The sequence below is a fragment of the Bombina bombina genome, chromosome 7 (genome assembly GCF_027579735.1).
Source record: "Bombina bombina isolate aBomBom1 chromosome 7, aBomBom1.pri, whole genome shotgun sequence".
In the NCBI taxonomy this organism is placed as follows: domain Eukaryota; kingdom Metazoa; phylum Chordata; class Amphibia; order Anura; family Bombinatoridae; genus Bombina; species Bombina bombina.
The window spans coordinates 371,599,110-371,612,400 of NC_069505.1; the positions used below are offsets into that span (position 1 = coordinate 371,599,110).

General features: G+C 38.1%; 1 protein-coding gene across 1 annotated transcript in view; it reads right to left on the reverse strand.

The window, feature by feature from the left end:
- Positions 1-10,474: 10,474 nt before the first annotated feature.
- Positions 10,475-13,291, reverse strand: part of ERP27 (endoplasmic reticulum protein 27) — a 128,791-nt gene continuing 125,974 nt past the window's right edge. Inside the window, exon 7 of the mRNA XM_053689003.1 lies at positions 10,475-10,589. Within this exon, the coding sequence (XP_053544978.1) occupies positions 10,548-10,589 (42 nt within the window). The 3' untranslated portion in view covers positions 10,475-10,547. The remainder of the gene's footprint in view (positions 10,590-13,291) is intronic.

Sequence of the window (13,291 nt, forward strand, 5' to 3'; positions counted from 1 at the left end):
AGGGGGAATTGAGGGCCCTATTCCCGTGGGAAGTTACAATCTAGATGGGTAGGAGGATGGGAAACAGGATGTGGGGACTGCAAAGGAGAGAATGATATTAGTGAGGAGATAGAGGGCAAATGTTAGTTAAGTGAAGTTAGTTTGTTAATAAGTCGGGTGATAAGCTTCCCTGAACAGAAAGGTCTTTAGGGAACGTTTAAAGGAGGAGAGGTTGGGGGCAAGTCTGACAGCATGAGGAAGTGCGTTCCAGAGGGTTGGTGCCGCACGAGAGAAGTCCTGTAGTCTAGCATATATCTTTAAGAAAAAGTGTATATATGTGTGTAATACTTTATTTCAATGTGTTTTACATGTATTTTGTGCAAGTTTTTTTTAACCTTATTCTAGCACAGTTTCAGCTTTCACTCAAGTGCAAACTATTACTTTCAACTTGTAATATGAGTGCAATTTCATATTGCATCCCACGCTATTATTAGCTCGCCACTTGCAATCTGTCCTATATTCATTACAAAAAGTGTTTTATTATTAGAAATAATCTTAGTGAGTCTTGTGTTACTTGGTATATGTTTCTTCATGAGATTTTCTTCACCTTCTTGTCACCTTCCTGGGCATTTAATAACACATTCACAGACAGACTTCCTTCATCCTTTTCGCTCACGACAAGTGTGTTAGGTTTCACAAATTATAAAATACATATTCCAAAATATTAATAGCAAAAAAAAACATAGACGTCATCAAACGCCCACTTTAGCCCTGCAGGTAAAAGAGCTGGTTTATCATGCAGTTTTTAATAGGAACAACATGCAATAATATCCTTAAGCTATAAATATAAATAGTTTATTCTGTGATTAATACATTGCCTGAATTTTCACCCGGTCCCCACATTTACTGAGCCTCCACTTTGAGGAAAAGCACGCCCACACTTTAACAATGATGCAAACATTAGTCTATTTGGCTTGGAATGATTCTGAGAGCCTTCCATCAAGGTCTGGCATAAATTCCAGTTCCTGAAGGTAGCAGACAGCCCTATAACAGAAAGCTCTTTATAGCCCTTAAGGAAACTTCAACAAATCCACCCACATCACTTATTTCTTGGATTAAGATATTGCTGTGGAGTTCTCAGATGGAACACATTAGAGGCCATATGTGGATGTCTGTTTACCAAGCCTCGGAATCAAATAAAATGCATTTCTTTTAGTCCTTGCACAGTGAGCGGACATCTCAAAGATGGTAAAATCTATACTGGAGATTTTAAAGGGACATTTTACAGAGATTTAACCTGTTATGATAGCAACCGTCTTGTTTCTCCTTCATGGTAATGCAAATAGAGATAGAAAGGTAAAAACTGAAATGTAAGTGAGTGTATTAAATAGAATCATTTTTGTAATATACTTCCACTAGCAAAAATGCTTCTAGTACAAGTTAATACTGTATTTTAGCAGCATATGCACATATGCTGTAAGGGCCCGTGCACCACCAATCAAGCACTACACCTTCTCATAGAGTCAGCAGTGGCTTCTATGACACAAATTAATTTTTTTAACAGGCACAATACACAACATCTCTCTGAGCTTGAATACTAATGCATAGGGGGGCCTATCTATGAAGCTCCGAAAGGAGCTTGAAGGTCTGTGTTTCTGGCAAGTCTTCAGACTCGCCAGAAACAGCAGTTATGAAGCAGCGGTCACAAAGACCGCTGCTCCATAACCGGACAGACATCGCCGGAAATCAACCTGGTCGAGTACGATCGGGTTGATTGACACCCCCCTGCTGGCCGCCCATTGGCAGCGAGTCAAGAGCTGCTGGTGCAATGCTGAATACGGAGCGCGTATTGCTCTCCGTATTCAGCGAGGTCTGGCGGACCTGATCCGCACTATCAAATCAGGTCCGCCAGATCTTGTTAAATAGAGGCCGTAGGCTCTCACAGCATATGTGTGTATGCCATTAAAAACCACTAATAACGTCTACTAGAATTTTTCTAATGGAAATATATTGAAAAAATGCTAGTGAAATAAACAGATGCACCTTTGAATTATGAATTTTCTATCCCTTTAATGGCACAATTATTACTTCACTAAAACTATAAATCTCACTGCCTCAAGCAGATCACTATAGTAATTCATCAAAAATTAAGATTGTTTCTTCTTTCATGGTTCAGATAAAGCATACAATTTATTTTAAACAACTTTTTAATTTACTTTCATTATCAAATTTTCTTTGAGACATGAGACATATGCGTAGGAGCATGCTCCTTTTTGGAGCAATATATGGCAGCAATTTTGCAAGAATGTTATCCATTTGCAAGAGCACTAAAGGGACAGTATATCCTGCCATGAAGTTCTCCAGAAACCTACCTAGGTATCTCTTGAACAAAGTTTACCATGAAAATGAAGCAAATTTGATAATAGAAGCCAACTGGAGAGTTTTTAAAATTGTATGCTCTGTCTGAATTCACAAAAGAATATTTTTTATGTTTCATGTCCCTTTAAGGGTAAATAAGACAATTCAAGGTCTTCACTTAAAAATTCATGAAAACCCAAATAGAAAAAGTATATGATAGCTTAGTATTAAATTAAAATTCTAATACAAAAAGTTAATCATTTTAAACTGATACTTATGGAATAAAAAAAAAGCCACTACAAACCGCCTCTTATCTCAGTGCATTTTATTAGCTATTCACAGCCAGACAATGCTAATTCATGCGTGTCATAATGATAATATTACATAGTAACTTAGTTACATAATAACATAGTAGATGAGGTTGAAAAAAACTCATCTACTATGTATCTAGGGTATTGGCATTCACTACATCCTTTGGTAATGAGTTCTACAATTTTATTGCTCTTACGGTGAAAAAACGTTTCCGTTGCAGGAAATTAAATCTCCTTTCCTCCAACCTTAAATTGTGACCACTTGTCACAAACAATATTCTTGGAATAAACAGAGCTTCTGCCATCTCTGTATATGGGCCTTGAATATATTTATATAAAGTAATCATGTCACCTAATGACCTTACTTAACTTAGTATCATCTGCAAAAATAGAGATGTCACTATTTAATCCTTGCTCCAAGTAATTAATACAAATATTAAAAAGAACAGGGCCCAGTACTGATTACCTTTGTCCAATCTGAGTATGATCCATTCACTACTACTCGTTGCTCCCTATCTTTTATCCAGTTATTTATCCATGAGCTAACATTTTCAGCTATTCCCAGTCCCTTAATTTTTTTGCATTTTTGCATTAATCTCTCATGTGGCACTGTATCAAACACCTTGGCTAAATCTAAGTAGATCACATCAACTGATTCCCCTTTATCTATATTTTTACTTCCTTCCTCATAGAATCTAATTAGATTAGTTTGACATGATCTATTTCTCATAAAACCATGCTGATTTGAACTCATAATCTTGTTTACATGAATATGCTCATCAGTATAATCTCATATAATCCCTTCAAATATCTTTCCCACTATTTATGTCAGACTAATTGGTCTATATCTTCCTGGATCATCCCTGCTTCCCTTTTTTGAAGAGTGGCACCACATCAGCTTTACAACAATCCGGGAGTACTATGCCTAAGAATAATGAGTCTTGAAAAATTAAGAGTAGAGGTTTGTCTATAACAGTGCTAAATTCCCGTAAAACCCTTGGATGTATTCCATCTGGGCCTGGAGTTTTATTTACCTTAATATTATCCAGTGTTTCTTGATATCCTCTAGACATAACCCAGTTAATGGTATCGGCTGGCATGTTCTAGTTTGTTCCAAAGTATCCTCTATTGGTTCCTCTCTTGTGTATACTGAAGAAAAGAACTGGTTGAGTACCTCAGCCTTCTCCCTGTCACAGTTAATCATGCTACCCTCCATGCATTTTAATGTACCTATATTGCCCTTCTTAGATTTTTTTGTAATTCATGTACTTAAAGAACCTTTTAGGGTTAGACTTAAAATCCTTTGCAATTAATCTTTCATTTTTAATTTTCGCTAATTTGATTGCCTTTTTGCATGCTTTGTTACATTCCTTATAAATATGGTATGTTGAGTCTGTACTATTTTCCTTGAATAATTTAAATGCCCTAAGTTTTTTCCTGATTTCTCTTAACACATTTTTATTTAGCCACATTGGCTTGGATTTTATATTTTTATTTGTTGTTATGTATATTTATTTAACAAAATTTTAATTGTTATCCATTTATCCTCTGTATTTTTATTAGAGAATATTTTAACCCAGTTGATGTTATTTAAATATTGTGCTCACTCCTGTGGGGTTATTCATAAGTCAGCACTGATTGACTAAAATGCTAATTTGTAAATAGCACTGAGATAAGGGGGCAATCTGCAGAGGGTTAGATACAAGGTAATCACAGAGGTAAAAAGGTTATTAATATAACCGTGTTAGTTATAAAAAAGTGGGGAATGGGTAATAAAGGGATTATCTATCTTTTTAAACAATAAACTGTCCCTTTAACCATGGGTACATCTTCAGACGTACAAAATATAAAATGATACATGTTTAAAATTACATGCCCTATCTGAATCATGAAAGTTTATTTTTGACTAGACTGTCCCTTTAACGCATGGCTTGCTTTGCTCTGCAGTAAAAGATATACTCTGCAAGTACAGTCATACGGCTAGATTACGAGTTGTGCGTTAAGGATAAAAAGCAGCGTTAACAGGTCCTAACGCTGCTTTTTTACGCCCGCTGGTATTACGAGTCTTGCAGGTATAGGTGTACCGCACACTTGTTTGGCCTTGTTTGGTGCTAAAAAGTACACTAGCACCCATAAACTACCTATTAACCCCTAAACCGAGGCCCTCCCGTATCGCAAACACTAAAATAAATTTTTTAACCCCTAATCTGCCGCCCCGGACATCACCGCCACTAGAATAAACATATTAACCCCTAAACCGCCACACTCCCGCCTCACAAATACTAGTTAAATATTATTAACCCCTAATCTGCCACCCCTAACATCGCCGCCACTTACATTATACTTATTAACCCATAATCTTCCGGTCCGGACATCACCACAACTTACATTATATTTATTAACCCCTAATCTGCTGCCCCCAACATCGCTGCCACCTACCTACATTTATTAACCCCTAATCTGCCGCCCCCAACATCGCCGCCACTATATTAAATGTATTAACCCCTATATCTGTCTAACCCTAACCCTAACATCCCCTTACTTAAATATAATTTAAATAAATCTAAATACAATTCCTATCATTAACTAAATAATTCCCATTTAAAACTAAATACTTACCTATAAAATAAACCCCAAGCTTGCTACAATATAACTAATAGTTACATTGTATCTAGCTTAGGGTTTATTTTTATTTTACAGGCAAGTTTGTATTTATTTTAACAAGGTAGAATAGTTACTAAATAGTTATTAACTATTTAATAACTACCTAGCTAAAATAAATACAAATTGACCTGTAAAATAAAACCTAACCTATGTTACAATAACACCTAACACTACACTACAATTAAATCAATTCCCTACATTAAATACAATTAAAAATATTAAATTAAATTACCTAAATCACAAAAAAACACTAAATTACAGAAAATAAAAAACAAATTACAAGATCTTTAAACTAATTATACCTAATCTAATAGCCCTATCAAAAAAAAAAAAAGCCCACCCAAAATAAAAAAAAAACCCTAGCCTAAACTAAACTATCAATAGCCCTTAAAAGCGCCTTTTGCGGGGCATTGCCCCAAAGAAATCAGCTCTTTTACCTGTAAAAAAAAATACAAACAACCCCCCCCAACAGTAAAACCCACCACCCACACAACCAACCCCCCAAACAAAAGCCTAACTAAAAAAAACCTAAGCTCCCCATTGCCCTGAAAAGGGCATTTGGATGGGCATTGCCCTTTAAAGGGCATTAAGCTCTATTGCTGCCCAAAACCCTAACCTAAAAAAATAAACCCACCCAATACACCCTTAAAAAATCCTAACACTAACCCCCGAAGATTCACTTACCGGGAGAAGTCTTCATCCAAGCGGCAAGATGTCCCCAACGAAGCCGGCAGAAGTGGTCCTCCAGACGGGCAGAAGTGGTCCTCCAAATGGGCAGAAGTCTTCATCCAGACGGCATCTTCTATCTTCATCCTTCCGACGTGGAGCGGCTCCATCTTCAAGACATCTGTCGCGGAGCATTCTCTTCAAACGACGGCTTCTTTGGAATGAATGTACCTTTAAGTGACGTCATCCAAGATGGTGTCCCTTAGATTACGATTGGCTGATAGAATTCTATCAGCCAATCGGAATTAAGGTAGAAAAAATCCTATTGGCTGATGCAATCAGCCAATAGGATTGAGCTTGCATTCTATTAGCTGATTGGAAAAGCCAATAGAATGCCAGCTCAATCATATTGGCTGATTGCATCAGCCAATAGGATTTTTCCTACCTTAATTCCGATTGGCTGATAGAATTCTATCAGCCAATTGGAATCTAAGGGATGCCATCTTGGATGATGTCAATTAAAGAAACATTCATTCTGAAGAAGCCGTGGATTGAAGAGGATGCTCCGCGCCGGATATCTTGAAGATGGAACCGCTCTGCATCGGAAGGATGAAGATAGAAGATGCCATCTGGATGAAGACTTCTGCCCGTCTGGAGGACCGCTTCTGCCCATCTGTAGGACCACTTCTGCCGTCTTCGTTGATGACATCTTGTCGCTTGGATGAAGACTTCTCCCGGTAAGTGAATCTTCGGGAGTTAGTGTTAGTGTTTTTAAGGGTGTATTGGGTGGGTTTATTTTTTAGGTTAGTGCTTTAGCAATAGAGTTAAATGACCTTTTAAGGGCAATGCCCATCCAAATGTCCTTTTCAGGGCAATGGGGAGCTTAGGTTTTTTTAGTTAGGGTTTTATTTGGGGGGTTGGTTGTGTGGGTGGTGTGTTTTACTGTTTAAAGATCTTGTAATTTGTTTTTTATTTTCTGTAATTAAGTGGTTTTTTGTGATTTAGCTAATTTAATTTAATTTATTTAATTGTATTTAATGTAGGGAATTTATTTAATTGTAGTGTAGTGTTAGGTGTTAGTGTAGCTTAGGTTAGGTTTTATTTTACAGGTCAATTTGTATTTATTTTAGCTAGGTAGTTATTAAATAGTTAATAACTATTTAGTAACTATTCTACCTAGTTAAAATAAATACAAACTTGCCTGTAAAATAAAAATAAACCCTAAGCTAGCTACAATGTAACTATTAGTTATATTGTAGCTAGTTTAGGGTTTATTTTATAGGTAAGTATTTAGTTTTAAATAGGAATTATTTAGGTAATGATAGGAATTTTATTTAGATTTATTTAAATTATATTTAAGTTAGGGGGTGTTAGGGTTAGTGTTAGACTTAGATTTAGGGGTTAATAAATTTAATATAGTGGCAGTGACGTTGGGGGCGGCAGATTAGGGGTTAATAAGTGTAGGTAGGTTGCAGCGACATTGGGGGCGGGAGATTAGGGGTTAATAAATATAATGTAGGTATCGGCGATGTTGGGGGCAGCAGATTAGGGGTTAATAAGTATATGTAGGTGGCGGCGGTGTCCGGAGCTGCAGATTAGGGGTTAATAATTATAATGTAGGTGTCGGCGATGTCGGGGGCGGTAGATTAGGGGTTAGTAAGTGTAAGATTTGGGGTGTTTAGACTCAGGGTTCATGTTAGGGTGTTAGGTGTAAACATAACTTTAGTTTCCCCATAGGAATCAATGGGGCTGCGTTACTGAGTTTTACGCTGCTTTTTTTGCAGGTGTTAGACTTTTTCTCAGCTGGCTCTCCCCATTGATGTCTATGGGGAAATCGTGCACGAGCACGTACAACCAGCTCACCGCACACTTAAGCAGCGCTGGTATTGGAGTGCAGTGTGGAGCTCAATGTTGTTCTACGCTCACTTCTTGCCTGTTAACGGCGGGTTTGTAAAAACCTGTAATACCAGCGCTGTAGGAAAGTGAGCAGTGAGAATAAACTGCACGTTAGCACCGCACAGCTTATTTATTTATTTATTAAAATATTCTCACCCAAAGAAATTGACCACCTGATTTTTTCTTTTAGAAACACGGAAATAGTCTTGCTGGGTATTTGGTAGACTGGAAGGGTGGGAGAGAGGGGGGATACTATGGATATGGTATTAATTCTTTTTCTTCTCCTCAGCAAAGTGAGGAACTAAATAGCTTTAAAGTTTATAATTATTTTCAGTGAAATAGGGATATCTACCCCAACTCTCCAATCTTATTCAACTACGCCTCCCCCACACTTCCATGATATCCTGCCCTGACCTTGCTATAACCCACTATAACAATACTCTCTCTACTGCACTTGACACTCTCGCTCCACCCCAACCTCGCAAAGCCCCACGTCGTCAGCCCCAACCCTGGCACTCCCAACAAACACGTCACCTACAAAAATGCTCCTGCACTGCTGAACGTGTCTGGAGGAAATCCCGCTCTGAACATGATTTCATGCACTATAAGTTCATTCTCTACTCTTACACCTCTGCCCTTTGCTTAGCTAAGCAAACCTACTTCTCCTCTCTTATATCCACTCTATCCTCAAACCCTAAAAGACTCTTCTCTATTTTCAACTCTCTCCTCTACCCACCTGCACCACCCCCCTCATCTGCATTCAGTGCTCAAGACCTTGCTGACTATTTTCTCAATAAAACACTTGCAATCCGAGGAAACATCCCAACACAAACCTGCAATCTCCCAACTCTGCTCCCAGTCACCCCCTCTGCCACTCTCTGTGCCCTCCTCCCAACCACTGAGAGTGAAGTGGCTTCCCTTTTGTCTTCCTCACACCTCACTACCTGCCCACTTGACCCTATTTCTTCACATCTAATCCCTCCTCTGTCTACCACCCTCAGTCCGGCTCTTACATATTTAACCTATGCCTTTCTACCGGCTCATTCCCTGCCACCTTCAAACATGCGAAGGTCACCCCCATCCTCAAAAAACTCTCCCTCGACCCTAACTCCCCTGCAAACTACTGCCCCATATCACTGCTCCCACTAGCTTCAAAACTCCTTGAAAAACTAGTTTTCAATCGCCTAACCCACTTCCTGTCCTCCAACTCATTGCTCGACCCCCTGCAATCTGGCTTCCGTCCCCAACACTCAACTGAGACTGCCCTCACCAAGGTTACTAACGATCTCCTTTCTGCTAAAAACAAAGGCTACTACTCTATACTCATCTTACTTGACCTATCTGCTGCCTTTGACACTGTTGACCATCCCCTTCTCCTACGGTCTCTCAGTTCTCTTGGTCTCTGTGACACTGCCCTCTCCTGGATTCACTCTTATCTCTCTAACAGATCCTTCTCCGTCTCTTTTGCTGGTGACTCCTCCCCTCTATTGCCCCTGTCTGTTGGAGTACCTCAAGGCTCTGTCCTGGGTCTTCTACTCTTCTCTACTTACACTTCTTCACTGGGTAAACTTATCAACAGCTATGGCTTCAGCTATAACCCCTCCCCTAAGATCCAACAACGACCTGCTTCTTGCGTCCTCTACCATCACCTCCTCTCATTCTAGACTACAGGACTTCTCTCGTGCGGCACCAACCCTCTGGAACGCACTTCCTCGAGATGTCAGACTTGCCCCTAACCTCTCCTCCTTTAAACATTCCCTAAAGACCTTTCTGTTCAAGGAAGCTTATCACCCGACTTATTAACAATCTAACTTCAATTAACTAAAAGTTGCCCTCTATCTCCTCACTAATATCATTCTCACCTCTGCAGTCCCCACCTCCTGTTTCCAATCCTCCTACCCGTCTAGATTGTAAATTCCCACGGGAATAGGGCCCTCAATTCCCCCTGTATTTGTCTGTAAAATTTTGTGTCTTATCGTATTGTTTCTCCACTGTACTGCTATCCTTGTACCCATGGGCAGCGCTGCGGAATCTGTCAGCGCTTTATAAATAAAGAATAATAATAATAATATCTTATTAGTTTTTATAACAATGTGCTATCACTCAACTTTTTCTCTTAGGAGTGTTGAGGAATAACAATCCCTAATTTTTATTTCCCTGTAAGGCAGGTTGACGGTTTTTGTGCTACCAGGTTATCTGTAGAAAATCACCAACAGTGTGCCAAGGAACCTTTAAGCAAAGGAAACTTAGTTTTAGCATTCAATTTATAATTATGCAATGTTGACTTACACTGAAATGTAATTGAATACCTATGGTGCCTTTTTTAGGTACCAATATGTGTATTGTTTTTCTTTTTCTTTTCTTCATTTTTCTTGTTTTTCTTGTTTTATATTGTTTATGGCACATTTTTGGTATAAAATATAAATAAAAAAAATAAAATAAAATAAAATAAAAAAAGAGAAAAATAAAATAAAAAATTACATGCTCTGTCTGAATAATGAAAGAAGAAGTTTGTGTTTCATATCCCTTTAAGTTAAAAAGTTAATTTCATTTATTTCATGTTTAAAATTATGGGTAAATATAATAATACAAGATTTCCATAATGTGAAAAATGTTTTATTGTAAATACAAGTTTTAATGGGACAAATACATTATAGAACACAGTATAATTCATTACAATTCAGTCTTCAATTCTTCCTGCTCTGATTCTTCTTCCTGTAAAAATAAAATTTGATAAAAATATAATAAATAAATAATTTATACAAAGTTTCAATATTATGTATATTGTTATAATGTTAAGCCTATATAAACTCTTAAAAGGACAAAAACATTTATCATCATTCAGATAGAGAATATAATTTAAAAAAAAGTTTCCAATTTACTTAAAGGAACAGTCAACACCAGAATTTTTGTTGTTTTATAAGACAGATAATACCTTAATTACCTATTCCCCAGTTTTGCATAACCAACACAGTTATAATAATAAATGTTTTACCTCTGTAATTACCTTATATCTAAGCCTCTGCAGACTGCCCCCTTATTCCAGTTCTTTTGACTGACTTGCATTCTAGCCAATCAGTGCTCACTCCTCAGTAAATTTACGTGCATGAGCTCAATGTTATCTATATGAAACACATGAACTTACGCCCTCTAGTGGTAAAAAACTGTCAAAATGCATTTATATTAGAGGCAGCCTACAAGGTCTAAGAAATTAGCATATGAACCTCCTAGGTTTAGCTTTCAACTAAGAATACCAAGAGAACAAAGCTAAATTGGTGATAAAAGTAAATTGAAAAGTTGTTTAAAATTACATGCACTATTCGAATCATGAATGTCTTTTTTGGACTTGACTGTACCTTTAAATTATCAAATTTGCTTAATTTTCTTGTTATTCTTTGTTGAAGAGATATCTAGATAGGTAGCGTGCACGTCTGGAGCTTTATATGACAGGAAATAGTGCTGCCATCTAGTGCTCTTGCTAATGATTGTTGCACAATTACTGCCATATAGTGCTGCACACTCCTAAACTTACCTTACTGCTTTTCAACAATGGATAACAAGAAAACAAAGACAATTTGATAATAGAAGTAAAAAGTTGTTCAAAATTGGATGTTATATCTGAATCATGTGGTTTTAGGTCCCTTTAAAGGGACATAAAACCCCAAAAAATGATTTCATGATTCAGATAGAGAATACAATTTTAAACATCTTTCTAATTTACTTTTATTATCTAATCTGTTACATTCTCCTGGTATCATTTGTTGAAGGAGCGGTAATGCACTAATGGTTTCTAACTGAACACATGGATGAGCCAATCACAATCAATATATATATTCAGCCACCAATCAACAGCTAGAACTTAGGCTCTCTGCTGCTCCTGAACTTGCCTAGATAGATCTTTCAGCAAACGATAACAAGCGAAGGAAGCAAATTAAATAATAGAAGTAAATTGGAAAGTTGTTTAACCCCTTAATGACTGAGGACGTGCAGGGTACGTCCTCTGTGGCCCTCTCTGCACCGGAGATCGGTGGCTTTCCTCGTTGGTGGGTGGGAGCCGGACCGGGAGGCGGGTGGCGGCCATCGTTGGCACTAGTGATGTGGAGGGGGGCGGGATTGTGGGCGGGGATGTCCGGGGGCACGCGCGTGTGCACGGGAGGGAGCGGGTGGGAAACGCTACACTACAGCAAAAAGTTTAATAAAATGCTAAAAAAAGGGGAATACAAGTTTTAAAAAAATCAATCTATCAAGGTGTGGGGGTTGGTCTGTGGGGGTAGGGAAGCTACACTACAGAAAAAAAAAACCCAGAAACAAAAAAAAACATTTTTTTCTGCAAGTTGGGTACTGGCAGACAGCTGCCAGTACCCAAGATGGCCCCCAATAATGCAGAGGGGGAGGGTTAGAGAGCTGTTTTGGGGGGGATCAGGGAGGTTGGGGGCTAAGGGGGGATCCCACACAGCAGCATATGTAAATATGCTATAAAAAAAAAATAAACAAAAAATAAAAAACCTTTTATTTTAGTACTAGCAGACTTTCTGCCAGTACTTAAGATGGCGGGGACAATTGTGGGGTGGGGGAGGGAAGGGAGCTGTTTGGGAGGGATCAGGGGGTGGGATGTGTCAGGTGGGAGGCTGATGTCTACACTAAAGCTAAAATTAACCCTGCAAGCTCCCTACAAACTACCTAATTAACCCCTTCACTGCTAGCCATAATACACGTGTGATGTGCAGCAGTATTTAGCGGCCTTCTAATTACCAAAAAGCAACGCCAAAGTCATATATGTCTGCTATTTCTGAACAAAGGGGATCCCAGAGAAGCATTTACAACCATTTGTGCCATAATTGCACAAGCTGTTTGTAAATAATTTCAGTGAGAAACCTAAAATTGTGAAAAATTTAGCATTTTTTTTTTATTTGATCGCATTTGGCGGTGAAATGGTGGCAAGAAATATACCAAAATGGGCCTAGATCAATACTTTGGGATGTCTTCTAAAAAAAAAATATATACATGTCAATGGATATTCAGGGATTCCTGAAAGATATCAGTGTTCCAATGTAACTAGCGCTAACACAACTCTCAAGCTAAAATGTGCCTTTCTAAACTATAAGCGGAATCTCTCAGTACTGACGAGACTTCTTAGATAATCTCGCCAGACCAGAGAGCTTTAGATCATCGTGCCTTAAAGGGACATGAAACCCAAAATTCTTCTTTCATGATTCAGATAGAGAATACAATTTTAACCCCTTAATGACCACAGCACTTTTCCATTTTCTGTCCGTTTGGGACCAGGGCTATTTTGACATTTTTGCGGTGTTTGTGCTTAGCTATAATTTTCCTCTTACTCATTTACTGTACCCACACATATTATATACCGTTTTTCTCGCCATTAAATGGACTTTCTAAAGATACCATTATTTTCA